Source organism: Sapajus apella, unplaced genomic scaffold (assembly GCF_009761245.1).
Source record: "Sapajus apella isolate SASKATOON/1434 unplaced genomic scaffold, GSC_monkey_1.0 scaffold36, whole genome shotgun sequence".
Lineage (NCBI taxonomy): Eukaryota > Metazoa > Chordata > Mammalia > Primates > Cebidae > Sapajus > Sapajus apella.
The window spans coordinates 26615476-26643438 of NW_022436976.1; the positions used below are offsets into that span (position 1 = coordinate 26615476).

Here is a 27963-nt window from a genome sequence, read left to right on the forward strand (position 1 = left end):
ATGAACCACATGGAGTTTTATGAAAGAAGAGTACAAGGAACGGTGAAAACATTTAATAAGTGTAATAAGACTTAGCTGGAGGTGGTATTGGTAGAGAAAATGCTCCTTCCTTGAAGAACTGACTTTTGAATTAAGATTTGGGGTATCACTATCCAATGGAACTCTCTGCAATAATGAAACTGTTATATATCTGTGCTGTTCGGTATAGTAGCCACCATGTGGCTACTCCATGTGGCTACTAAGCACTTGACATTTGCTGGAGCAAAAGAGAAATTGAATGTTTAATTATATTTTATTGTAATTACTGTAAGCATTGTGGGTCCAGGAACCACTGTATTGCATAGCCTAGGTCTAAGGATGAACAAGAGTTAGATTTGCTGGTGGAAGGTAGGAAAGGCATGCAGCCAGAAGAAAGAATCTGGGTAAAAATTCTGAGGCTAGAGGGAGCACTGCATATAGTATTTGAGGACATGACAGAAGGAAGGTGTGGCTGGAATGCAGAGAGCCAGGAGAAGCATCATGAGATGAGCCAGGAATGCAAGTTGAGACAGATCATGTAGGGCCCTGAGGGCCATGTTAAGGATTCTGAGTTCTACCTTGTCTCTGCAGGTATACCTCATATTATCATGCTTCATTTTATTGCAGTTTGCAGATACTGCATTTTTTACAAATCAAAGATCTGTGGCAACTCTGCAGCGAGGAAGTCTATTGCTGCCATTTTTCTAACAGCATGTGCTCACTTCATTAGCATTTTTAGCAATAAAGTGTTTTTTAATTAAGGTATGTATTTTTTAGACATAATGCTATTGTACACTTAATAGACTACAGTACAGCATACAAAACATTTATGCGTGTTAGGGAAGCAAAAAATTCATGTGACTTCCTGTATTGAGATGTTTGCTTTGTTGCAGTGGTCTGGAACTGAAACTGTAGTTTGTGGTATGCCTCAGGCATATCTGGTATCATTGTGCTTTGCTTTACCGCATTTTTCAGATTTTTTTTTTCTTTTTTTACAAATTGAAGGTATGGAGCAATTCTGCAAGGAGCAAGTCTGTCAGTGTCATTTTTTCCATTAGCACGTGTCACCTCATGTCTTTGTCACATTTTGGTAATTCTTAACAGTATTTCAAACTTTTTCATTGGTATCTGCTATGGTAATGCTTGATGTTACTAATTGCAATTGTTTTGGGGCACCACAAACTGCACCCATGTAAGATGGGCAAACTTAATAGATAAATGTGGTGTGTGTTCTGACTGCTCCATGGACTAAGTATTCCTCATCTCTCTCCTTCTCATTAGGCCTCCCTACTCCATGAAACACAACTTTGAAATTTGGCAAATTAATAACCCTACAATGGTCTCTAAATGTTCAAGTGGAAGAAAGAGTCACAGTCTCTCACTTTAAATGTAAAGCTAGAAATGATTAAGCTTAGTGAGGAAGGTGTGGGGAAGGCTAAGACTGGCAAAAAGGTAGGCCTCTTGCACCAATTACAGGTATTGATCGACTTATAACCTATGCAACTTACGACCATTCGACTTTACCACCACAATCGCTAGCCACGACTGCTCCGCATCTGGCAGCGCAAACGTTGCCCAGCTGGGTGTACAACAGGGAGACAATAAACATATATGCTATATCATATCATTATTAGTCATTTTCTTGCCTTTCTTACTAAAATGTGAGTGGTTTATATCCCTATATCTTTAACAATATTAGAACATACTAAGTTTAAATTATATTTGAACAAGATATCCAGATGACATCTTTTATGATGAATGCTACATATTTGTATCCCATGGAAAGTCACATAAAATTGTGATCATTTACTTTTCTATTTACAATGATAATAAATAAATACCTGGCAACTAGTCCTTTTTAACCCTAAAACTTAACATAGTTCATACTCTTCTGCTTTTCAAAACTCATCATGTGCCGTGGTTTTTCACTTCAAACCATAGACCACCGTGGTTCAGTGATCTGTGAATATTCCACAGTTTTACACAAGGCTGCGCCTTTACCACAAGTTAAGATGGCTTTTTAAAAATGAGATTTGACAAGAATGCTTTCATAATAAGCATTCAGGTCAACCTTTACTACTGGTAATGCAGTGTTTTACTTAAACCTGATGAATGTAAAAATAAGAAACAAAATGGTGTAGAGATGATACAAATGGCATAAAATGAACAAAGAAAATTATGATATATAACAATAGTGAAAGAAAATTATGATAAAATATGACTTAAAGATTTTCATAACATCATTTCACAGTACTGTACATATAGCCTACTCAACTTACGACCAAATCGTGTTACGACCAGTCTGTCGGAACCAATCGTGGTCGTAAGTTGAGCACTAGCTGTAGTCAAGCTGTGAATGCAAAAGAAAGTTCAAAAAGAAAACTAAAAGTGCTACTCCAGTGAACACCTGAATAAGAAAATGAAACAGTCTTATTGCTGATATGGAGAAAATTTGAATGGTTTAGATAGAAGATCAAACCAGCCACAACACTCCTTTAAGTAAAAGCCTAATCCAGAGCGTAGTCCTAACTCTTCAATTCTATAACATCTGAGAGAGGTGAGGAAGCTACAGAAGAAAAAGCCTGGAGCTAGTGTAAGTGGGTTCAGGAGGTTTAAGGAAACAAGCTATTTCCGTAGCATAAAAACACAAGGTGAAGCAACAAGTACTGATGTAGAAACAGCAGCAGGTTATACAGGTGATATGGATAAGACAATCAGTGAAGGTGTTTACAGTAAACACCACATTTTTAAGGTAGGCAAAACAGCCTTATATTGGAAGAAGATACCATCTAGAATTTTCACATCTAGAGACAAAAAGTCAATCCCTGGCTTCAAAGCTTCAAAGGACAAGGTGACTCTCTTGTTAGGAGCAAATACAGCTGGTAACTTAAGTTGAAGCCAGTGCTTATTTACCATTCCAAAAATCCTAGGGCCCTTAAGAATTATGGCTGTCTGTGCTCTAGAAATGAAACAACAAAGCCTGGATGACAACATATCTATTTAAAGCATGGTTTACTGAATATTTTAAGCCTGCTGTTGAGACTTACTGCTCAAAGAAAAGAGATTCCTTTCAAAATGTTACTGCTCACTGACAATGCACCTAGTCACTCCAGAGCTCTGATGAAGATGTACAAGGAGATGAATGTTATTCTCAGACCTGCTAACACAACATCCATTCCGCAGCCCATAGATCAAGGAGTAATTTCAGCTTTCAAGTATTATTATTTAAGAATTACATTTTGTAAGGCTATAGCTGCCATAGATAGTGATTCCTCTAATGGGTCTAGACAAAGTAAAATGAAAACCTTCCGGAAAGGATTCACCACTCTAGATGCCATTAATAATATTCGTGATTCATGGGAGGTCAAAATATTAACATTAACATGATTTTGGAAGAGGTTAATCCCCACCTTCATGAATGACTTTGAGTGGTTCAAGACTTAAGTGGAGGAAGTTACTGCAGATGTAGTGGAAATACCAAGTGAACTAGAATTAGAAGTGGACCCTGAAGATGAAACTGAATTGCTGTAATCAATATGAATAGATGAGGAGTTGCTTTTTATGGATGAACAAAGGAAATGATTTCTTGAGATGGAATCTACTTCTGATGAAGATGCCGTGAACAATGTTAAAATGACAACAAACCATTTAGAATATTATATAAACTTAGTGGATAAGGCTAAGGTCTGAGAGAACTCTCTCCAATTTTGAAAGAAGTCCTGCCACAGATAAGATGCTATCAAACAACATTGCATGCTACAGAGAAATCTTTTGTGAAATAAAGAGTCAATCAGTGCAGCAAAACTTATTGTTGCCTTATTTTAAAAAATTACCACAGCCACCTAATCTTCAGCAACCACCACCCTAATTAGTCAACAGCCATCAACATCAAGGTAAAACTCTCCACCAGGAAAAAGACTACAACTCACTGAAGGATTTGATGATCATTAACACATTTTTTGGCAAATTTTAAAAATTATGTACTTTTTTTAGAGTAATGCTACTGTATACTTAATAGACTTCAACATAAACATAATTCTTATATGTACTGAGAAATTCAAAATTTCATGTGAACTTTATTGTGATATTCGCCTCATTATGGTGGTCTGGAACTGAACTTACCATTATGCCTATAGTAGTGTGATAGCAGATGTTGAAGGGTTGTAAGCAAAAGAGTGACATGATCAGTTAGCACTAGAGGGAAAAAAACCCCAATTCAAATGCAAAAATAAAGAAAAGAAAAATGAATACGAAGGCATGAGTTAGGTTGTTAGAATAATATTCTATGCAAAATATAAGGTATATGGTGCCAGAGATAGAGAAAATGCATAGGTTTGACCTATCTGAGTTCTGCCTTATCACATACCACCTGGGTGACCTTGGGAAAATCACTACTCTGGTCCTCAGTTTTTCAAATGAAAATGGAAATAACAACCCCTTCCCTACTTACCATGCAACGGCAATCAAATGAAAATGAAGGTGCGCTGTGAACTATAATAATGGTTCTAGGAATATAAGAGGTTAACATTATTGCTCAATCACACATGTGGCTACTCTTTCTTCTGTCCTCCTCCCCACAACCATTACTCATATAGATAATACCAAGAGAGAAAAAAATCGTACTTTACTGGCTGTATATGTGCTGTTTATTTTTCTCATACAATTAAGCTGTTTCATCTTTAAAAGCAGCAGGCTTCTTGTATAGCTCTCCTCTATATGCTCCAGTGCTTAGCAAAGAGCATAGCACATAGCAGGTATTCAATAAAGGTCTGCAAACTAAGTGAAAGAATGAAACTCAACAAACACTTGTTGGCTAAATGATTCCTCCAGCCTATCTTCTCCTTCTTCCTAATAGTAGTATGAATTATGCACTAATTTGAAATGTTCTCGCCTTTTTGGAATGATTAAGATTTGTGGCTCCATAAAGGAACCTTTAAAATCATGGACTGTGTGTAACCTCTATGAATTGTGAGTTTCCGTAAAACCTCTTAGGTATCCTGGGTACCAGCTCAACAAAACCTGTCAAATTCAGGGGATGTGGGAAGGAAGACAGAAAGGAAGATTTGGAGCCATCTCACCAGGGTCCTGGTCTTGTCTCTAATACTTGTTAGTTTCAGAGCCTCCATTTCCTTATATTTCAAATAGGAAGAATAATTGTACTTCCTGCCCCACAATGACACTGAAACAAGATAAGGAATGCTAGATTGGATTTTGTCTTTGTTTTTAGCTCTAAGTAACATTCATTCAACAGCCATTAATTGAGTGCCTAATTTGTGCCAGGCAATATATTAGATACTGGGGACACAAAGATGAATCTCTCTAAGAGCTCAGCTCATGGTTTAAAAGGGGCTAAATAAGCCAACAATAAAGTGCAAAGACAAGGAGTAGATAATGACCTGGGTGAAGATAGTGGGCTCTGGGCAGTAGGAGGGGCTTCTCACCCTCCCTTTCTTCTGACTATCAGAAGTCATGGAGGAAGACACTCAGGAGGACAGGAATGTTTAAGCTTACTTTATAAGGAAGGATTTGGGCAGGTGAGGAATATAAAAGAATAGTATTCCAGACAATGTAAACGACAGAGATATATCATTCATTTAAGTACTCAACAAACATTAATTGAGTACATTATAAGCAACGAATTCTAGAGAAATACGGATGAACTAGATAAAACCTCCGCTTAGGGGGCACACACTTCCCAGATGAGCAGGAAACCAGTTAGCACACTCGTAATCCAGGGTAACCTCATGATACCCCATCCTAAAAACTTCAGGCTACTTCTTATCAGTTCCAGGTAGGGTCACATGGAGGGAGACATGGCTGGAGAGAGACAAGGGGCAGAAGATGAGAGTGGCAACATTGGCAGAGGCAGCGTCCCTTTCTTCTTATGCAGGAGACTGTGGGCAGGTTACTGAACCTCTTCAAAGCTCACTGTTTTTCCATCTTCAAAACAGAGAGGACAATCAAAACTATCTTAAAAAGTAGTTGTCATAGGAATAAAATGAAGTGATAGGCAAAAGCTCTTCAGCATAGTACCTGGACCAGGGTGCCCAAGAACTGTTAGCTGTCATTGTCTTGTCGCCACATTATCCTTACTGTTGCTATAAAAGGAAAGTCACCTCAGGCAATGTGAATGACTTAGGGAAAAGGAAGCAGAGCAACTGCTCTCAAGCTCTCAACTTCCTGGAGTCCATGAAGAAGAAAAGATAGGCCAGGACATATTTTATGTGACCCTTTGCCCTAGACCAGTGCTTCTCGAAGTCTTACATAGAAAGAACCTTAACCAGAAGAGTGAGTGAATATTCCCAAGAAGCTCCTTCCCCGCCATGGACTCTGACTTTTCAATATTTGATCTTAGAAATTCGTTATCCTCTATAATCTGCTCATTTCTGTCACCATCAGCACCACCATAGGAAACAACCCATACACGTTTCTAGGCAATGTTATGACATTTTATATGCATTAATTCATTCAATCCTCACAACAATCCTTGGAAGTAGGTACTAATACCATTTCCATTTTATAGATAAAGAAATTGAGGCAAGAAACATTGGTAACTTATCTGAGATCACAAACTAATAAACGTTGGAAGTGGGATGTCAATCCAGGCAGTCTGGCTGCAGAATCGGTGCTCTATAACGGGTGACCTACCTCTCTAACATAAAAATGCTTCCCTCCTTAAGCCTCACACCAGCAATGATGTTTCATATAGATTTACCATGCTTATCCTGTGGCTTCTGGCACATGCCCATGTATCCATACTCCATGTGAGGAGAATCCCCTAAGACTCGAGAGCTTCATTCAGGTTTGCCATAGTGAGATAACATTACTAATGACAAATGCCCACAGTACTTATGCAGCTAACAGGGCTCAAACAGATGATAAGTTGGCCACCACTAGAAGATGATTAAAAATCTACTATTAAGCCAGAGTATACCTCTGTACTTAGAGTAGACCTTTTTTAAAGTAGCTTTTCATCAGGGGATTATATTTTCTTCCTGATAATTTATTTAATGGCAAGCAAGGCTATATGTTAAAAGAACAAAGAAGACCTGAGTGCAAAGAGGAGAAGATTCTTACCAGATTGAGGGCAGAAAGGAGGGGAGAAGAGAGGAAAATTAAACAGGCAGAGGAGAAGATGCATCCCTCTTTTACTCCTGCATAATGCTCCAGTACTGACCACCCACTCCCTTCTCTCTCTGCCTTCTTCTCTGGGGGCACTAACAGCAGCCCAGAATTCATTAAAGTTTAAACAGACTGATCAATAGGGACAGAATAGTGAATTGTCCATCTGCAAATTACCAAGCACCTCATGAATATTTAAGGGAATAAGCCAAGAACAGGGAAAAGAAGGAATCCAGGACTTAATTTTTCCCTATGGAAAAAAAGACAAAAGGATCTCAGCCATTACTGATCACCAGGATATAAAATCGAACAGTCAAGTGAAACTTTAAAAACAAACAACAATTGTGCAGCATTCCTTCCCTTCCCAAGCCAGCAGGCTACATCCAATCCAAGGCCACTCATGGTGAATATATGCCTGGCACATATGGGAGACACTCTAGTCTGACTTCTTTGCTTTCTCAGAACACACCACGTTTTCATGCCACCATGCCTTTGCATATGCTATTCCCTCTGCCCAAAATGCAGTTCATCTCATCCTCATTGGTCCACTTGGAAGGCAGGAGAGTCCACTGATTAAGAATGCACCTCTGATGCAAAGGCATAAGAATGTTACATTGGACTTTGGGGACTTGGAGGAAAGCATGGTGGGTGGTGAGGAATAAAAGACTACACATTGGGTACAGTGTACACTGCTTGGTAGATGGGTGCACCAAAATACCAGAAATCACCACTCAAGAACTTGGTCATATAACCAAACACCACCTATTCCCCAAAAACCCATTAAAATTTTTTATAATTAAAAAAAAAGAGTGCACCTCTAGAGTCAGACTGCTTTGTTATAGTCCTGCCTCTGCTACTTACTGTGTAAACTTGAGTAAGTTACCTAACTTTTCTGTGCCTGCATTTCTCCCTTAGTAAAATACGCTTAGTGATAGTATTACCTTTATAGGTCATGTGAAGATGCAACTACACAGTGCAAGTTAACACATTTTACACAGCCTTTGCCACACGTTAACGGCATGGTAAATGTTAGTAAGATGATCAGTGAATTATTCCACATTTGGTCACACCTGAAGCTGTCCTGTCTTCCCTGAGCCCCCTCTGGTTAGCTCTTTCCCCAGCTCCAGCTATAGTTACTTTGCCCCTAGCTCTTATCATGTATTAGCTGTTTATCAGTCTCTGCCACTAGACTGTGAGCTCCTGAAGGACAAGGCCTATGTTCCGCTTACCTCTGCATCTAAAGTTAACCCAACATACTTTGCAGCACTGGATGGACACACAACAAACATTCAGCAGGTAGGAACATAAGCAAGGAGAGAATGCCAGTTTTGCCCATACCTTTGTGACAACACAGCACGCAGCCCAGATGTCCTCAGAGGACTGCTCATGGTGGTTGAACTGGGGCTCCCATTTCTCAATTGGGTGGTCTGCAAAAGCCAGCAGGACCCCACTCTGGTCCACCAGAGCTGCACGGACACTGCCTGTTCCAACGTCCACACCCACATAGTACCTCTTTGGCTTCTGTTCTCCACCAGACATTGCAGTTCCTCCACCTACAGTAAGCAAGTGTAAAAACTACATGAAGACCAAGTGGATCTGCAAAGACAGTCACAAAACATCTCAAAAGTAGATATAAAAGAGGTACCACTACCTAACTGGTAGCCATTTGTTATTTATTCATCCAACAAACATTTTTAGTGCTAACAGTATACTAATAAACATTGAGCTACATGCTACATATCTGAACAAGACAGATATGGCCTCAGACACACATTTCCATTCTTGAAAAAGAATCAGACGTTAAGCATTTAAATACATAATTATTTAGGCAAACTTTTGAGAAGTGTTATAAGAACAAGAACAGGGTGGTAGGAGAACTTAGAATCTGGAGGCAACAGAGATGAATTTATTCTTAGTGAATTTCAATCAACAGGGACAGGAGCCACGGTACTGAAAAGGAACTTGTCCTCCTAGTCATTCATTCATTCCACAATTACCTACTGAGTACCTCTTATGGGCAAGAGGGGGTTGTTTTCACTGTGAAAAGTGCATACAACCCCCTCTACTTCTCACTATGACTCTAGAAAATGAGGCTATTTACATCTCCATTTTACAGGCGGTCAAGGTGAGACTCCAAGCGATTAGCAACTTTTTGCTTAATGCTAGCTAGATCTACTCATAAATTCAAACAGTAAATGTACATTACAATAATGTACATTATTATAATGATATACACAACACTGATGAAGAAGCAGGTCTCTGAGAAGTTAAGGAATTTACTCAGCTTCAATCAGGGGCAGCCTAGACCTAAAGTTCCACATTTACGCAATCCCAAGTCTCATATTATTTCCTTTGTTTCTTAAAAGCTTTCAGTATAGATTTGGAAAAGAGGCAAATTTATTGCAGCTGTGTCATGAAGTGACTGGGAATTGGGAAGGAACCCTGAGGAGACAAGATCAGGAATTAGTTAGACAATCTGTTTTCCTTACAGTCCCCTCGTGAGTTACAAGGAAATCTGACCAGAGCACACTCAGGAATTCCTTAGTCTTCATGACTGCTCTAAGTCCCTTTGGTCAGATTAGCCCGCATGACACGGAATCTCACAGAGGATTTTATTTTCCAGATTGGCCTTTGAAAGAATAAGAACAAGCCCCCAAGACAACTGAGCAGGTGAATGTCTTACAACTCTCCAGGTGAACTCAGGGCAGTCTTACCACCCAGAGTCTAATTTCAATCTGAGCAGCCTTCTGCATCCTTCAACTTCAGAAAGAAAATGTTTCCTTAGCCAAGTCAAACTTGGAGATTCCAAAAGAAAATCAACCAGCAGATGTTCAGTTACTGCTTCCTAGATATTTATTCCAGTAACAAATGAACCAATAAAAACAACTTCATTAAAAATAATTGTTTCTGTCTTAATTGCAATGCTTTCCCAACTGTATTGTCCCCCTTTCGGCTTTGTGGCTCATGAGCAGGTGAAAAATAAAATAGAGAAGCTACAGTAATAACACTCACTCCATTCATCAGAGCTTCGTCAGGCCCCCACTGGTGTGTAATCTCAACTTTTCTCCCTTGCTTACATTCCTCTTGGGGACCTCCATATGACCATTAGCACCAGGTTCAAATCATTTATTCCTTTATTTAACAGTGATACTTTTTCTTCAAGCCATTATTTGAAGAAAATAAATAAATTAGATAAAAACAGAGCTGCTATGTTTGAAGCAAAGATTGCCCTTACCCCACCCTCCAACCCTTCCCCCAGCAGTTCCTCTGCTGGGCCCTCTCTCAAAACAACTGAAAACCACCAGCTTTGGGCTGTGATATACCCCAGGGCCTCAGCACAGCATCTCAGGCCTTCCGAGGGCTCCCTCTGCCTACCACCCAGCCCCGCATAACACAGTCCTGTTCATTCTCACTCCAGGCTACAGACCTCCTCAAACTCCTCATAGGCTCTCAATTGCCCCACACTGCTAAAAGCCTCCTCCATCCTTTGCTCATCCCTTCCTAATTCTCTCCTTTTCTTGTCTGCCTGGTGACCACAGAATTATATTTTGAGACCCAGGTCAGCCATCACCTCTCTTTGGAGAAGACTTTCTTCCCTTTCTAAACCCTTGCATACATACACAGGATGTCAACATGGTATTGTGTCCCTGCTTGCTTTTAAAACTCACCAATCTGCCATCACAATTTTATTTTTCTTTCCATATCTGTCTTCCTAACTGAATCTGAAAAAAAAATGAACTTATTGATTTCTGCATCCCAAGCTCCATACACAGGGTCTGGCACATAATATGTTTTCAATAAATGTTTACTGATTGAACAACGGAATCAATGAATGAACAGAAATAAGGATGAACAGGTCCATGCTTTAATAGTTTGTTTGTACTTATATGTGCTAGTGTTTTACCTTATTCTAATCTCTTATGTCCCATTCTTCCAGTTCACAAATACTTACTGTAGGCAACAACCACATTTTACTAACTCTACAGCACGCAGTTTTCCATATTTAGCTTCTCTAAAATCAGTGTGAATCTTACAATCAATGTATGTTACAATTAATTGGTATCATCTCCTTCCTTACTTCAAGGTATAAGAAATAATGGTGCATCTTACAATCGGTGACAACTGAGACTCAGAAGAAATGCAGAAGTGACACCAGGAAGCCTGCTGAGGATACACTGATTGACAAAATAGGGACAATGCCTTCACACAGAGTTTCCTCATTTTATTGCCTGCAAACAGGAGGAAGATTGAAGCTGGCCACTCTGCCTTCCCTCTGCCAACTTCTCACAGCTGCTTACTTGACTTGGAATCCCCTCTCTTGGCTTCCCACTGTCTCCACTACAAAAGCCTCCAGGGGTGCTGCTGCTTAACACTGATCTAGCATGCCAACAACTCTTTGCCCTTGGCTAGACCTCTGCAAGACTACTATGAACACTTAGGAAGAAACAAGAAAATAAATAGGAAATAAAAAATCTATGTAACACCCTGGCTTACACAGACCTGGCCAGCCAAGATCCAGGCTTGTCTCTACCCCAGCCAGACCCGATGGCAAGAGAGACTCCCCATAGGGCTGGCCCAGGTGCTCGGACCTGGGTTCCTCACTTTTGACTCCCTCTCTGGTGAAGAGATCAAGATGATAAAAATACATCATCTTACCACCCTATCCACACCCTGATTCCTTTCCAGTAAAACCCAAGGAGGTAGATTTCTACTCTATAGTTGGCCCTGGGCTTGCTCCAGTTCTGGTTTCTGAAAGGAGCCTACCTTTCACGAGAGCCCCCACTTCATATAGAGAGTGGAGCTGTATCATTAGACAGTTAATTCCAGCTGCCCCCTGTGTCACAGCTGTAAGCCCAGTGCCTGGCATACAGCAGGAACTCAGTAAGTCCTTGTGACTCAGTGAATGAATGAATGCCTTTAAAATTCATCATGTGTTTACCATGTATCTGCTATTCTGCTAAGCAGCTTGATTACAATGCCACTTTTAATCCTGACCACAATTCTTGAAGACAATAACTATGATGACTCCCATTTTACTGATGAGGAAAATGAGTCCCAGACAGGTAAAGTAACTTGCTCCAGTATGTCATATAACTAGGCAGTAATACAATTGATGGCAATCCATTCCCTCTGGCTCCATCAGCCCTAACCTTTCTCAGGATGCTCCACTGCCTCCTGCTATTCCTCTATTTACTAAATGCCCATTTGTCAAGGACTTTGCTGGGGGACCCTGCCTACTGTGCCTAAAGTTGGCTGACTCAGAACCCAAGCTGTTCATCTTCAGAGACTGACCATTCCACAACAGCTGCTTCCAGCAAACCATGGATTTCTATAACATATTACCAGGGCACCATGCAGGGAAGAGTTAAACTGTCCGAGTATCATTCACACACATCACCTAGTTCATGTTTTCCTATGAAACAGATCCTACTTGAATATTTCAGGTTCACCACTTTTCCCATTATTATAGTTTTAACTGATTTCTGTGTGATTATTTCTGTACCTGGAATCTAAAAGCAGGGACATTCAAGCCCTTGGGCAGCTTCCCTGAAATCTGACCTGTGAGCTCCAGCAGAGGATTTTCTGCAACACAGATCCCCTGCTCTTCCCCGTCTATGCCCTTTGTTCCTGGGTCATGACTATGATCTGCTGTGTCCTGGACTCCTAACCTTATGCAACCAGGACCCCTTAGCTTCAAAAAGTAAAGTAACTGCTAAAATGGAAAACGTTATTCCTTTTTCTAGTTTGTTTAAAGAAAACAAAGATAAGGATCCTCATCTGGTCACGCATTCCCACACAATGGTCATCTCATTCACAGGAATCCAATCAGTTTGGTAAACCTATTACCACTTTATTATATCTCAGCAGGGTGGAGTAATTTGCTCAAAGTGACACAAACAGTAAATGGCATCAGGATTTGAACCACAGTCTCTTGAGGCAAGTTTAGGGCTCCTTCCACAATATCCAGCTAAAAGTGAAATCCAAACCCTTTGATTTCTTCTTCAATAAGAACAACAAACGCAGCAAGGAATATCTATTAAGCTCTGCTCTGCAGAACACCATGTGACTCTATGATTTCATTTAATCCTTATAGCAACCCTGTAAGGTAGCAGTATGAGCCCCATTTCCCAGCTAAAGAAAGTGAGGTTCTCAGACAGGAAGCAGTTTAAAGTCGCATGGCCCAGAAGCAGAGGGACTGGGGTTTGAGGCTAAGTCGGTGTGACTCCAAAGCCCGTGTTATGATTAGTGAGAGTCGGAACTGAGGTTTCATTTCATTCTTTTTAGGCAAAGATAAATACTCTAAAAAGAAAAGCAGCTGTTAGGGATATGAGGAGGGTGGTCAGGTGGAAAGAAATGAGGGCATGGACTGTGGACGGCAAAGAGAAAGAAAAATAACAGAAATTCAAGCTGTGCTGCTCCCAAGTCCTGGGACATTCCTAACTTCTCAATCTACAAGATGTTTCAAAGAACAGAAACAGCCTTCTGTCCAAGTCCCCAGCATGGACTGGACTGACTTTTAGCCCCTATTTATGATCAAAAGACTGTTCTGTATGGTAAATATTTACACAGTTCATTAAATAATAGCCTGTATAAATATTGTTAGAAATGTGCCACAGGAAGCCACAGACTTTGTGGCTGATTCTTCAACAAATGTGCAAACTGCTCAAATGCAGTGTGAGAAAAGGAAAAGGGGACCTGGAAATAGGGGGCTGTCCTTTGCAAAGAGATTTTAGCAAGCCTAAGAAGGGGGTAAAAGCTACAAATACTCTGCTAAAAAATGATCATGTGGGGATTGTTATTTTATAGTTTTCCCCTCCTTTCCCCCTGAAGCATTCAAATTGCTGCCTATGACGACAACCCCCCAGGAGTGGATGAGCTTACCCTATTTCTTAAGGAGCCACTCCTCCAGGATCTATGTGGTGACAGTCCACAGAAGCAGTGTCCCAGAAATCTGGGAAGGAATTCAATATCCTCTATCAACTTTGATCTTTGGACTTTGCTGGGAGTTGATGTACACAAGTCCTGTGCAATTTATTTAGTTAGTTATACTGCAATCAGGGGTTTGCTAAGATTGGGAAGAAAAAAGACCTCAGTCTTCTTAACAGAAAGGACTGAACACCACTTTCAACAATTCTCACATGCTCTAAGAGGGTGGGAAATTTTTAAATGAGAAGAGCTGATAGTTGGTTCTCTATGGACTCTATCAACAATACACAGAAAGAAAAGACCAGCTTTCTAACCAAACTTTCTCTCTAAATGTGAAAATCTCTTATGGCCTCCTCTTCAGTTCTTTTTCAGCCTTTCACTCCAAAGGGAGGCATTTCTAAAAGTTTTAAGGTTGCCAATACTGACTCAGAAGAAACCCAAACACTGCCCTGGTTCCCCAAACTTTTAGAGTCTGTAGCAACAGCACAAGACATCTTTCATCTAGACATACCTGTGGCCTGGCGTAGTCTGTAAAAAGGAGTATAAGTATATTTTCAATCAAGTGCTCATTTTGTGGCATCTGAAGGAAGGAAGGGAGTAAGCAGGGAATCCATTCCCTGAATACTGAGAAGCTGAGCCAGGCCTTTATCTAGCTCCTGGAAGAGCAGAATAATCCTTTATTCATCATTGATGTCTAACACTAATGCCTAACAAAGGACCTTGCTTGTTGCAGATCAAGAACAATTCAAAAGAATCTAGAGAAAAGGAAAAGAGGGGGAAAGGAAGGGACAGTGTGGTGGGGAGAGGGAAAGAAAGGAAATGGGGGAAGGAAATGGGGGAAAGGAATGGGAGAAATCAGAAGGGAAGATGGGGTAAGGAGGAAATTGAACTGGTAAGTGGAAGCCTCAGTGATGCACAAAATGAGAAACTAAGAAATCCCTTGACTGATGACAGGAAGGGAGAAGAAAAAAAAGCAGACATATACCTTGGCTAACAAATAACAACCACCAAATTCTTCCTGCCCCAGAAAAGTCTATTAACATAATCCAGAGAAGGAACAGATTATAAAAAAATGTCATTTCCAAGAGAGCCAGATGTAAATCCAAATAAAACACAACACAAACCAACAAAACCCTTTCTCTACTCTGAGGGTCAGCCACTCACATCTGGAATGCTTGCTGTCACCAACTGGACAGACCTGAAGACTCCCAGCACCAAGAAGTTCACATGTGGGACCCATGACATGTAGGTTCCCTGAGTCAGCTGGCTAACAGGCTCTGAAGATCCCAGACACCACAGAACATGAGAAAGCAATATCACACACAGTTTCTGAGCCTAGAAGTTCTCAAAAGAAGCTCCAAGAAGAATTACAGAAGTTATCCTGCTAAGCAGTGCAGGGCTGTGTCTTGACAACTGAGGACGTGAGCTGGGTCTACCTTCTCCACCTCTGTATCCCCAGTGCACACATACACAAATAAATTCGGTATATAGTAGGTACTCAATAAGGAGCTGATAAATGGAATAACGAATAGTCACTGCATTTGGGAGAAATGAAGGCATTTCTTCTGCACATCACTAAAAAATAAATCTTCAATATCCACAGGGTAGAGAGTAAGATGTGAGGGTCACCATACTGAATTCAGAATAGGAAACCTGACGCTTGTTCTGTGTCTACCATTGACTAACTTTGGGCAAGTCTCTTCACTGATGCCTCTCTCCACTGGTATGAGACTCATGAATTCTATACAACTACTCCAAGCAGTTGTTGTGAAGATTAAAGGAAATAATGAGCACAGAGAGACCTTTAAAAGAGCAATTCCTTTATAACCAGAAAGAATCAATGGCACTGGGAGGCACAGAAGGAAAATTTGGGAGTAATAGTATAGCATCACCAAAGACATTCTATAGCCTTCTTACTCAAAGTATGATCCTCAAATCAACCTTCACCTCCAAAACCAAATCACCTCCTGACACCATCTTATTTTTAAATTTTTTTTATTTCCATAGATTTTTGGGGAATAGGTGGCATTCAGTTACATGAGTAAGCTCTTTAGTGGTGATTTATGAGATTTTGGTGCAACATCACCCAAGCAGTATACAATGAACTCTGTTTGTAGTCTTTTATCCCTTATCCCCTTCCCACTCTTTCCTGCTGAGTCCCCAGTCTACTGTGTCATTCTTATGCCTTTGCATCCGCATAGCTCCCACATGAGTGAGAACATACAATGTTTGGTTTTCCATTCCTGAGTTACTTCACTTGGAATAATAGTCTCCAATTCCGTTCAGGTTGCTGAGAATGCCATTAATTCCTTCCTTGTTATGGCTGAGTAGTATTCCATCAGATATAGTCCATCTTACACACACACACACACACACACAATTTCTTTATCCATTCATTGACTTTGGTTGATTTCACATTTCTGCAATTTCTGACACCCATATCTTTTAATATGTGTTATCTACACCTAGGCATTCTCACCATATCTAATAGCTTGATTTCCAGTAAACCAATATTAAGTGCTTCCACTATGCCAGGACGCTAGGAATAAGAGGCTGAAAAATACATTATTTCTAATTTTAATAAACTGACAGTCTAATGTTACAGTCTGAATGCTTGTGTCCTCCAAAAATGTATGTGTTGAAACGTACCCCTAAGGTGATGGTATTAAAAGTGGGATCTTTGGGAGATGATGATGTCATGAGAAACGAGCCCTCATGAATGGGATTAGTGCCCTCATAAAAGAGGCCCAAGGAAGACTCTTGACCCTTCTACCATGTGAGGACACAGCAACAAGTCAGCAGTCTGCAACCCAGAAGACAGTCCTCACCAGATACCAAATCTGCAGTGCCTTGATCTTAAACTTCCCAGCCTCCAGAACCATAAGAAATACATTTTATATGTTGCAAATAAACCACTGCATTTATGGTATTTTGTCATAGCAGCCTGAATGTACTAAGATTAATGTAAAGACCTGAATTTTTAAAATCAAACGGTGATGACTCAATTTATTCCTCATTTATATACTTCAAGCAAAACCTAATGCACCTAGTAAAACTGCATGTGGAAGTAAAGCGGTTTCATGCTGCCACCAGAATTCTGGTCACCCATACTTTAGGAACCAGGCATCCCATACCAACTCCTCCTTTTTCCACAGAATGAAGAGAAGTTAATGAGTTAATGGAGGTACCAGTTTACTGCCTTCATTAATGTTCCCACAGTTCCGACCTAGTAGGTCAGAAACTCAGTATTTTTCAGGTTTGGGGGGGGATCCTTATCTCTTTACTGAGCCCATTTTTAAAGAATGCTCATGTCCTCCAAAAATGTATATGGTGAAACAAGAGGTGATTGGAAGAGGGGCATGGTACTGACTCAGAAAGACAGTAGAAAAGATGGCTGTCCTTTTAAATTTAAAGTAGGATTGAAAAAGGCAGAAAAGACAGAACCTACCAAATCCCCAAGCCTCACAATGTGGCAGCCACAAGAATCCAAACTGAGCCAGTCTTAGATGGTAAAACAGTCTTGAACGGTGGCCAAAAGCCATCACCTTCCAAGAGCCACACAGGTAATGTCCAACAGTAGTCACAAGGGAAATATAAAATCCAAACTTGGCTGTAGCCAAATGTACAAAACCAGTCCTAATGATATGGATAAAAAATCTGACTCATCAAATGACATTCCCAAATTCCACCAACAAACATCCCGTTAAAGAAATTAAACTTCAGATCTCCCATAATACCATCCATAAAACCCTGCTTACTCCCTCCCAAGCATTCTGTTCAACCCTTGTGTTCCAATAAAGTAACTATTTACTTGTTTATAATGCCTTCTTTTGTTGCCCTACCAAGCCATTCCCTTTAAAGAGAAAAGGGGAGCAGAACCCACATTTATAACACCTACCAAAGTATATGTTGTTTCTCCATCTACATGAGGAAACTGAAATGCTGAAAGAGTCAATATCCTGTTGATGGTCACAAAGCCCATAGAGGGACAAAGCCATATTGAAGTCCAATATCAATTGAAAAATTGCCAAAATCAATTGAAAAAAAATCCAAAATAGACAGATGGGATAGAATTAAACTAAAGAGCTTCTGCTGAGCAAAAGACACTATCAAGAGACTGAACAGGCAACCTACAGAACAGGAGAAAATTTTTGCAATCTACCCATCTGACAAAGGTCTAATATCCAGAATTTACAAGGAACTTAAACAAATTTGCAAGAAAAAAAAAACCCCATCAAAAAGTGGGCAAAGGATATAAACAGACACTTCTCAAAAGAAGACATTTATGCAGCCAACAAACATATTTTAAAAAGCTTAACATGACTGATCATTAGAGAAATGCAAATCAAAACCATGATGAGATACTATAACACACCAGTCAGAATGGTGATCATTAAAAAGTCAAGAAACAGTAGATGCTGCTGAGGCTGTAGAGAAATAGGAATGCTTTTACACTCTTAGTGGAAATACAAACTGGTTCAACCATTGTGGAAGACGGTACAGAGATTCCTCAGGGCTCTAGAACCAGAACTACCATTTGACCCAGCAATTCCATTACTGGGTATATACCCAAAGGAGTATAAACCATTCTACCATAAAGACAAACGCATATGTATGTTTACTACAGCACTGTTTACAATAGCAAAGTCATAGAATCAACCCAAATTCCCGCCAATGATAGACTCAAGAAAATGTGGCACATATGCACCATAGAATACTATGCAGCCATAAAAATATGAGATCATGTCCTCTACAGAGACATGGATGAAGCTGGAAGCCAACATCCAATATGTTTATTGCAGCACTGTTTACAATAACAAAGTCATCGAACCAACCTAAATGCCCATCAGTGATAGACTAGATAAAGAAAATGTGGTACATAGGCACCATGAAATACTATGCAGCCTTAAAAAGGAATGAGATCATGTCCTTTACAGGGACCTGGATGAAGCTGGAAGTCAACATCCTCAGCAAACTAACACAGAAAGAAAAAACCAAACACCACATGTTCTCACTCATAAATGGGAGCTGAACAATGAGATTACATGGACACAGGGAGAAGAACAACACACACTAGAGCCTGCTGGCGGGTGGGGGATGAGGGAAGGGAACATAGAGGACAGGTCAATAGGTGCAGCAAATTACCATGGCACACATACACCTATGTAACAAATCTGCAGGTGCTGCACACGTATCCTGGAACTTAAAGTAAAATATTTTTTAAAAAGAATCTTTAAAAAAAAAAAAAAAAAAACAGGTTTGTATCAGCCAGAGCTGAACCCCTTCTCCCATCTCTGAAATGAGTTGGCCTTCCATACTAACCAAACTGCCTGTGTCCTGGGCACACTCAGAATGAACTTTCACATCCGTTAATCCTGTGAAACCTTCTCAGATGATCATTAGAAATGCCTTCTCCATGATCCAGTTAATACAGACTGCCTGATGTCACAATAAATCCTACTGTGGGAAACATTAAATATTAACTGAAAATGCTCTGCCCCCTACCTTCCTTGTAAGCACAATGTATTGTAATGTAGTAATAAGGGGAATTACTGGGCTGTGAAGGAGGAGAGGATTATTAATATATAAAATAGCCAAATACCTTTTAAAATAAAAAGACCCTAAAAACTTTCTGCCCCTGGAGAGTTCTAGCAGCATTATGAGTAAGCCTTCTGTGTGGCATGTGGCTGAAGAACCATGCTCCTCTTTGGGGCAATCTCTCTCCTGAGCAGGGGACCCCATTTAAATAGGAACACACACTGAGAAGAGAGGGAAGATGGAGAAAGGGTCCATCCGACAAGTGGATCAACATAGTCAGTCCGTCTTCTACAAAACCAACAGACACCCTGAGTTCCCTACGTGCAGATGTCTAAATGTGATAGTTTCTTACTCCTGTGCCAGGACCCTGGAGACAGAAAGGGAGATGGTGAGGGGCAGGGGGAGTTATTTCCTAATTCTAAATGCAGGGTTATTTCATGTTAATCCCTAATATGCCAATTACAAAAGTGGGCCCATAATGAAGAAAATGATATGCAAATTTAGTAATTTGTTCTTACACAGACTCCTTCTTTTGAAATGTGAATTCTTGACCTCTCTCAGTTCTGAATAATTTAAATATATATATATAGTTTCTCCGCTCATTGCTCTCTTCTTCAAGAGGTTGTTGTTGATTTGCTGACATAATTAACTATAAAATGATTTTCTACAGAACCAGACCTTCAAAGCAATGCATTATCATTAGCATATTGGCCAAAATCCACAGTTTTTCCCAGAAAGTCACTCAAATTAAAACAACGAAAGAACCCACCAACCTTACTGACTGCTGCCAGATCTCAGCAAATTCAGGAGGAGGTGAGGACAGTATCAGTTAAAGAAACAAAATCCATTCTCCGTGTGATCATGCAAAATTCCCTCCTTAGAGACAATGCCAAGCCACAGACAGGTTGAAGTCTCTGGCCCATTCTTATGTTTACCTGTTTATGAAGCCTGATCTGGTAGCTTTTTTCCTCACTCTGTCACCCATGCTGGAGTGCAGTAGTGCAATCCCCACTCACTGCAGCCTCCGGCTCTCGGGTTATAAGCAATTCTCTTGCCTCAGACTCTCAAGGAGCTGGGATTACAGGCATGCACCACCACACCCAGCTAACTTGTTTTTGTATTTTTAGTGGAGACAGGGTTTTGCCATGTTGCCCAGGCTGGTCTCCAACTCCTGGCCTCAAGTGATCCACCCACCTTGGCCTCCCAAAGTGCTGAAATTACAAGCATGAGCCACCATGCTCGGCCCTGATCTGGTAACTTTAAGGCCCAAGGTGAAAGGCCTAAAGAATGAATTATCTGAAGATTAAACATTAGACTTGACCATCCCACAAACATGGCTCTGTCAAAAGTACCAGGAACTAAAGTACAAGCTTAAACAGCACCAAATCTTCTGCCCAAAATAAAGCCCATTATCTTTATTTGACCCACAAAGACCTCTAAGCTCAGGCCCCTGCCTGCCTCTCTAACCTTAGCTCCCCACCTCTCTCCCTAACCTCAACCTTCATACTCCAGGGCTATAAAACTACTAGAAACTATTCAAAGGAAGGCTTGGTTCTTTTGTTCACGCTGTTCCCTCTACCTATAATGCAAAGAATACAAACTTGCAATTCACAGAAAAATAAATACATGGGAATCTTTCACCTCACAAATAGTATAGGAATGCAAATCAAAACAATACTAAGATACAATTTTACACCTAACAAATAGGCAAAAATTGAAAATTTGGATAATACCCACTTGGCAAAAGTATGGAGAAACAGACAGTTTCATACACTTTTCATAGAAGACTGATTCCACCTTTAATTTGGTACTATCTTTCCATTTTTTTAATCAAGTATTTTACCCAACAGTTTAACTTCTAAGAATTTATGCACTGGCTCACCAAAAAGATACACAAAAACATCCACCACAACCTTTTTTTGTAAATGCAAGAACATACCCACAAACAACCTAGAAGCAAATTAAATTATTATTAACAGAGGACTTTCTAAAATTGATATATCAGTAGCTGTTAAAAAGAATGAGAAAAAAGCTGCTAATTTTATACTATTAACTAAAAAACTTCTGAGACGGTACAATATGACCCCATTTGTATTATTTTTAAATAAAGAATAGAGCAAAAGCTCTATTTTCTTCATGCAATACAGTGGTTATCAAAGTTTAATTTTCTCAAGTTTTAACAGGGCCATTGGTGGTCTCTAGAAGAGCAGTAGTATTGTATTACCAGGGAACTTAGTAGAAATGCAAAGTCAGGCTCTACTGACTCAGAAACACTGGGGTGGAGTTCAGCAGTTTATGCTTTAAAAGGGGCTCCAGATAATCCTGATGGATGCTAGAGTTTGAGAACCACTGTATTGTATAAAGACCTATCATAAAAGATTTCAGGAAAAACACACAAAACCTGCTTACTGCAATAACATCCAGCAAAAAGAAATACAGTGGAGGTTTGGAGGGCATTCACCTTTCCCTCTCTGTGCTGTCTAAATGTTCTCAACAAGCAGCTATTACAGTAATAGAAAGGAAGACCTCTGTATTGAGTTGAACTGTGCTTGGTATGGCTTCTACCCTCTAGTCCTAATTTTTATCCCAAAGGATCATCCAAACAGCCTTTTTTTACCCTTATACTTGGGCTATCCTTTAAATTTTTTAAGATGACTCTCATGACCTCCTATTGGGTCTTTTCTCCATGCTATACATTTTCAGTTCCTGTAACTTTCCTCCATAACATGGCTTTTTTTTCTAAAATAAAAAGAGAAGAAGCAGCATTAAGAGGCACTGACCATATTTAACTAGAGTGAGCTCAGTCACCCATGTTTTCACATGACACTGCATGGAGATGAGGTAAGCTGAGCTAGCTGCACATGGTAAGCACACAGGAAGTCTTCCTTTTCCCTCTACCTTCCTGGAGGCCCCCTGGATGCAACACATGCTAGGACACATCACTGGCCCATCCAGCCCAGCATCTAATCTCTGACAAGGATAACTTGTTCTCGATAGAAACAAACTATCTATGACACTAACATGAAAAATAATCTGTGCTTTAAGGGAGAAGGGAAAGGGAGCTGAGGTGTCTTCACAAACTGTCTTTAGAGGGTAGCTTTGAGTTAATCCTTATCAATACACTATTCTTCCCTCAAGGGTTCATTAGAATTAGTGTTATCTGTGTTTTATCAATATGTACCTTCATATGAATCCAAATGTTTCTTAGACTTACCTATATTTTGAAGCAATCCTCATCTTACATCAATAAATTTTGTATCAACATTTACTCTGTGCAAGATATGGTGCCAGTGATTTGGTAGATGACCTTCCTAATCCTTCCTGCAACTTTTAGATGGGAAACCAAGGTTCTGAGCAGTTAGGTCACCTGCCAGGGTCACAGAGTCAGTGAATAGCAGAGAGGGATTTCAATCCTATGCTCTTTCTACTATGGCACGTGACAGTTTTTTAAAAATCCTAACAATAGCCTTATTCAAAAGTCAAAGCTGCCACATAATTCTACAATTCCAACATTTGATTCAGTGGATTGAGTTTGATCTGCCTAAATCACTCTTGATTTTTTTTTTTTTTTTTTTTTTTTTTTGAGACAGGGTCTCACTCTATCACCCAGGCTGGAGTGCAGTGACGCAATTATAGCTCACTGCAGCCTGGACCTCCTGGGCTCGAGTGATCCTCCCATACCTCAGCCTCATGAGTAGCTAGACTACAGGCATTACCCATCATGGCACAATAATTTTTAAATTTTTTACAGAGATGGGGTTTTGCCATGTTGGCCAGGCTGGTCTCAAATGCCTGGGCTCAAGCAATCCTCCCACCTCGGCCTCCCAAAGTTCTGGGATTCCAGGAAGAATGAGCCACCGTGCTTGATCTTCATTGCATAGACTCTGTCTTCTTCTCAATTTTCATCTTGCAATATCCAGTCAGTAACTGAGTCCTTTCTTAATCTCTCTGCCTGTTTAGCAAAATCCAAGCTATTGAGTTCTCAGCCTAGTCTGCAATGGATTTCAGTATAGCTCAGCCCCAAATCTAGATGGTTGAGGGACTAGTAGTATATTTATCCTGAACAATTTTTATTTGATTTTCCTATCTTTCCTAAGCCCACTCCATACATATGTCACTGTATACCCCTCCCTGACTACATATCCATTCTTCACCTTCTTTCCCAGCTATCTGTCCTGGAAACAAAAGTATGAAACTCCAAGACTCTCTAATCTTCTGTCAAGACTCTCTAATCCTCTGTCTGCTAGTTGGGTTTGAGCAATGGAGTCCTCTAGCTGAAGCCTTAGAGAAAGAAGGAGAGTAAGGTCAGGGCTCCCTTCCTGTGGAGTTGGCCTGGGCCAGCTGCCACTCTTGGGCTAAAATAACGATCCTCTTCAGGCAGCCTTCTCCACATGATTTCTCCTTTGGGGTTCTGGTAACCAGTCCTTCCCTCACCCCTTTGGGTCTAAGGATATAACAATCTTACTGTTACCAGACCCAGGCATTCAGGCTGCCCTCACTTTACTAAATAGTTCTTTTTTTGAAAATCATCCTAATTTAGGTATATCTTATGTTTTTCCCTCTGATATACTTCCTTCACCATGCTCTTAGCACCCTGAAGTAGTAAAAGTTCCCCTTTACTTCTTGTACCTGAATATCTGAAAAATCACTTACTCAGGATCTTCAAATAGTCCCTTCTTTATATTTTTCTCAAAAATTCTAGTTGAAGGCTTCCAATTCCAGCCAAGATGCAGTAACAGGAACCGTATTTACCTCCCTGCTTAAAACAACAGGGAAAAAATAGAAAACAGATTCTCATGACATTGAACATCAGGTAACAGAGTATAATAATCACAGAGAGATGGGAAAAAATGAGATAAGCTCTTCAATGGCTCAAGTTCAATGCCTAAGAAATGTCTGCAGACTGTGGCACAGGAAGGGTGAACACAGGCCAGATCTAGCAGTTTCCCTGAGTTGGGAAGACAGAGCTGAAGGTCTGTGGAGAACAAAAAGGCTAGAATCTTGGGCAAGAGAGGAGACAGCTGCACAGAAGAATTCCAGAGAATTGCAAAGGTACTCCCCAAGTATTCAGGAGAGTATTAATCATCTGTACTAATGCGTCCATATGTGAAAACAATCTGAGGCAGAAGCACCAAAAAGGATTACAGTGAACAAATCAGTGGGCTTCACATAAGACCAGGAATAATTCTACTCAAAGCCAGGGTAGAAAGTCCCACAACTCACAGGGCATTGGGTAGAGTATAAATTCTACCAAACATTTAAAGAATATAAAATTCTTCTTGAACTCTTACAAAACACTTAAAGAGGAAGGAATATTTCCAAACTCATTTTATGAGGCCAGAGTTACCATAATCTTTACACTAAAGCTAGACAAGGACATTATGAGAAAAGATAATTACAGGCCAACATCCACAATGAATACAAATGCAAAAATTTCCAATGAAATACTAGCAAACCAAATTCAACACCACATTAAAAAGATCATTCACCATGATCAAGTAGGTAACTATCCTTGTAATACAAGGATGGTTCAACATATGTAAATCAATAAATGTGATACACTACATTCACAGAACAAAGGATAAAAATACTGTCATCTCAATAGATTCCACAGAAGCATTTGACAAAATTCAACATACTTTCACAATAAAAACCATCAACAAATTAGACATAGAAGAAATCTACCTCAACATTATAAAGACCATATATGACAAGCCCAAAGCCAACAACACTCAGCATTAAAAAGCTGAAAGTTTTTACTTTAAGATCAAGAACAAGAGAGAATGCCCACTCTTAACACTACTATTCAGCATAATATTGGAAGTCTTAGCTAGAGCAACTACACAAGAAAAATAAATTAAAGGCATCCAAATTGGAAAGGAAGGCATAAAATTGTCTGTTTACAGATGACATAATGTTATATATAGAAAACCACCAAAAGACTCCAAAAAAGCTGTTAGAACTAATAAATTAATTCAATAAAGCTGCAGAATACAAAATCAATGTACAAAGTTCAGCTGCATTTCTATTCACTAACAATGAACAATCCCAAAAAGAAATTAAGAAAACAATTCCACTTAGAAGGGCATCAAAAAGGAAAAAAATACTTAGAAAAAAATTTACCAAGGGGAAAAATCTGTATACTGAAAACTACACATCTATGATGAAAGAAACTGAAGACGACACAAATAAATGGAAAGCCATCCACATTCATGATTGGTAGAAATAATATTGCTACAGTAACCATTCTACACAAAGTGATCTGCAGATTCAAAGTAATTCCTATCAAAATATCAATGACATTTATCAAACAAAAAAAAAAAAAAAGAAAAACACAATCATAAAATTTATACAGAACCATAAAAAACTCCAAATAGCTAAAGCAATCTTGGGAAAGAACAAAGCTGGAGACATCACATTTCTGAATTTCAAATTATATTACAAAGCCATAATAATCATAACAATATGGCGCTGGCATAAAAAGAGACATATACACTAATGATACCAATATAAAACCCAGAAATAAACTACTCATATGCAATCAACTACTCTTTGACAAAAGCACCAAAAATACACAATGGGGAAAGGGTAGTCTCTTCAATAAATGGTGTTAGAAAAACTGGATATTCACATGCAAAATAATGAAATTGAACCCTTATACTATACACAAAAATCAACTCAAAATGGATTATAGATGTAAACATAAGACCTGAAACCTTAAACCTCCTAGAAGAAGACAGGCAAAAAACTCCTTGACATTGGTCTTAGCAATGATTTTTTGCATAGGACATCAAAAGCATAGGCAATAAAAGCAAAAATAAGCAAGTGAGGCTACATCAGATTAAAGTTTCTGCACAGCAAAGGAGACAATCAAGAAAATAAAAAAGCAACCTCTAAAATGGTAGACAATATTTATAAAGCATATATCCCAATAAGGGCGTAAAACCCAAAATATATGTTAAAAATACTTATTTAACACAACATGATTTTTTTAATGGGCAAAGAACTTGAATATTTTCCCAAAGATTACATACAAATGCCCAATCAGTATATGAAAACATGCTCAACCATGACCAATCATCAACAAAGTGTAAATCAAAACCACAGTGAGAAAGCACTTCACACCTATTAGGATAGCTATTATCAAAAGTCAACGTATAAGTACTGAAGAGAATATGGAGAAAAGGGAACTGTTGTACACTGTTGGTGGGAATGTAAATTGGTACACCAATTACGGCAAATAGTACAGAAGTTTCTCAAAATACTAAAAATAGAACTACTATATGATATAGCAATATTATTTCTGTATATACCTCCAAAAGAAATGAAATCACTACTTGGTATGATAAACTGTACATGGGAGTACACTGCAGCATTACTCATAATAACTAAGATATGAAAACAACTTTAATGTCCATAGATGGGTGAATGAATAATGAAAATGTTATACACATATCTGCAATGGAATATCATTCAGCCTTAAAAAAGATTCCTGCCGTTTGCCACAACATGGATGAACTTGGGGTACAATATGCTAAATGAAATAAGCCAAGCACAGAAAAGCAAATACTGCATTATATCTCTTATACATAGAATCTAAAAAAGTCCAACTCACAAAAACAGACAGGAGAATGGCAGTACCAGGTATTGAGGAAATGGAGAGATACTGGTCAAAGAATACAAACTTTCAGTTGTTAGAAAAATTTCTGGATATATAATGTTCAATATGATTACAGCTGAAAATTTACTATATGCTTAAAATGTGCTAAGAGAGTAAATCTTAAGTATTCTCACCACAAAAAAGGAGTAACTACATGAGGTGATATGATAATTAGCTTGATTGTAGTAATCATTTCACAATGTATATCAAATCATGTTGCACAACTTGAGTATGTACAATTTTTATTCATCAGTCATACCTCAATAAAGCTCAGGAAAAAGAAAACTGATAACCTGAATAGCTCTATGTCTACATAATCAAACAACATTGTATTTAACCTCCTGCCCCCAAAACAACTCCAGGCCCTGATGGCTTCACTTGTGAATCCTACTAAACAGCTTGTTTTTTTATGGAATAATGAATGGCTTTATTTTTAAAAACTTATTTAATAAGATTCCATTAAACTTTTAACAAATTGAATAAAATTGAATTTTATTTAAATACTTTAGGTTTGCATTTTTTTTTTTTTTTTTTTGAGACGGAGTTTCGCTCTTGTTGCCCAGGCTGGAGTGCAATGGCGCGATCTCGGCTCACCGCAACCTCCGTCTCCTGGGTTCAGGCAATTCTCCTTCTCAGCCTCCTGAGTAGCTGGGATTACAGGCACGCGCCACCATGCCCAGCTGATTTTTTGTATTTTT

General features: G+C 39.3%; 1 protein-coding gene across 14 annotated transcripts in view; it reads right to left on the reverse strand.

Annotated features, from left to right (window-relative positions):
• The window catches only part of FGGY (FGGY carbohydrate kinase domain containing), a 429508-nt gene that overhangs the window by 396490 nt on the left and 5055 nt on the right, over positions 1 to 27963 (reverse strand). For 9 of the 14 annotated variants that reach the window (XM_032297119.1, XM_032297117.1, XM_032297120.1 and 6 more), the window contains exon 2: positions 8479 to 8693. The exons of 3 other annotated variants lie outside the window; for them this stretch is intronic. In XM_032297119.1, the coding sequence (XP_032153010.1) occupies positions 8479 to 8679 (201 nt within the window). In that variant the 5' untranslated portion in view covers positions 8680 to 8693. Of the gene's footprint in view, positions 1 to 8478; positions 8694 to 9823; positions 10353 to 14022; positions 14849 to 27963 lie in introns of those variants that run through there. 2 more of the 14 variants (XM_032297111.1, XM_032297114.1) reach the window with 2 other exon arrangements.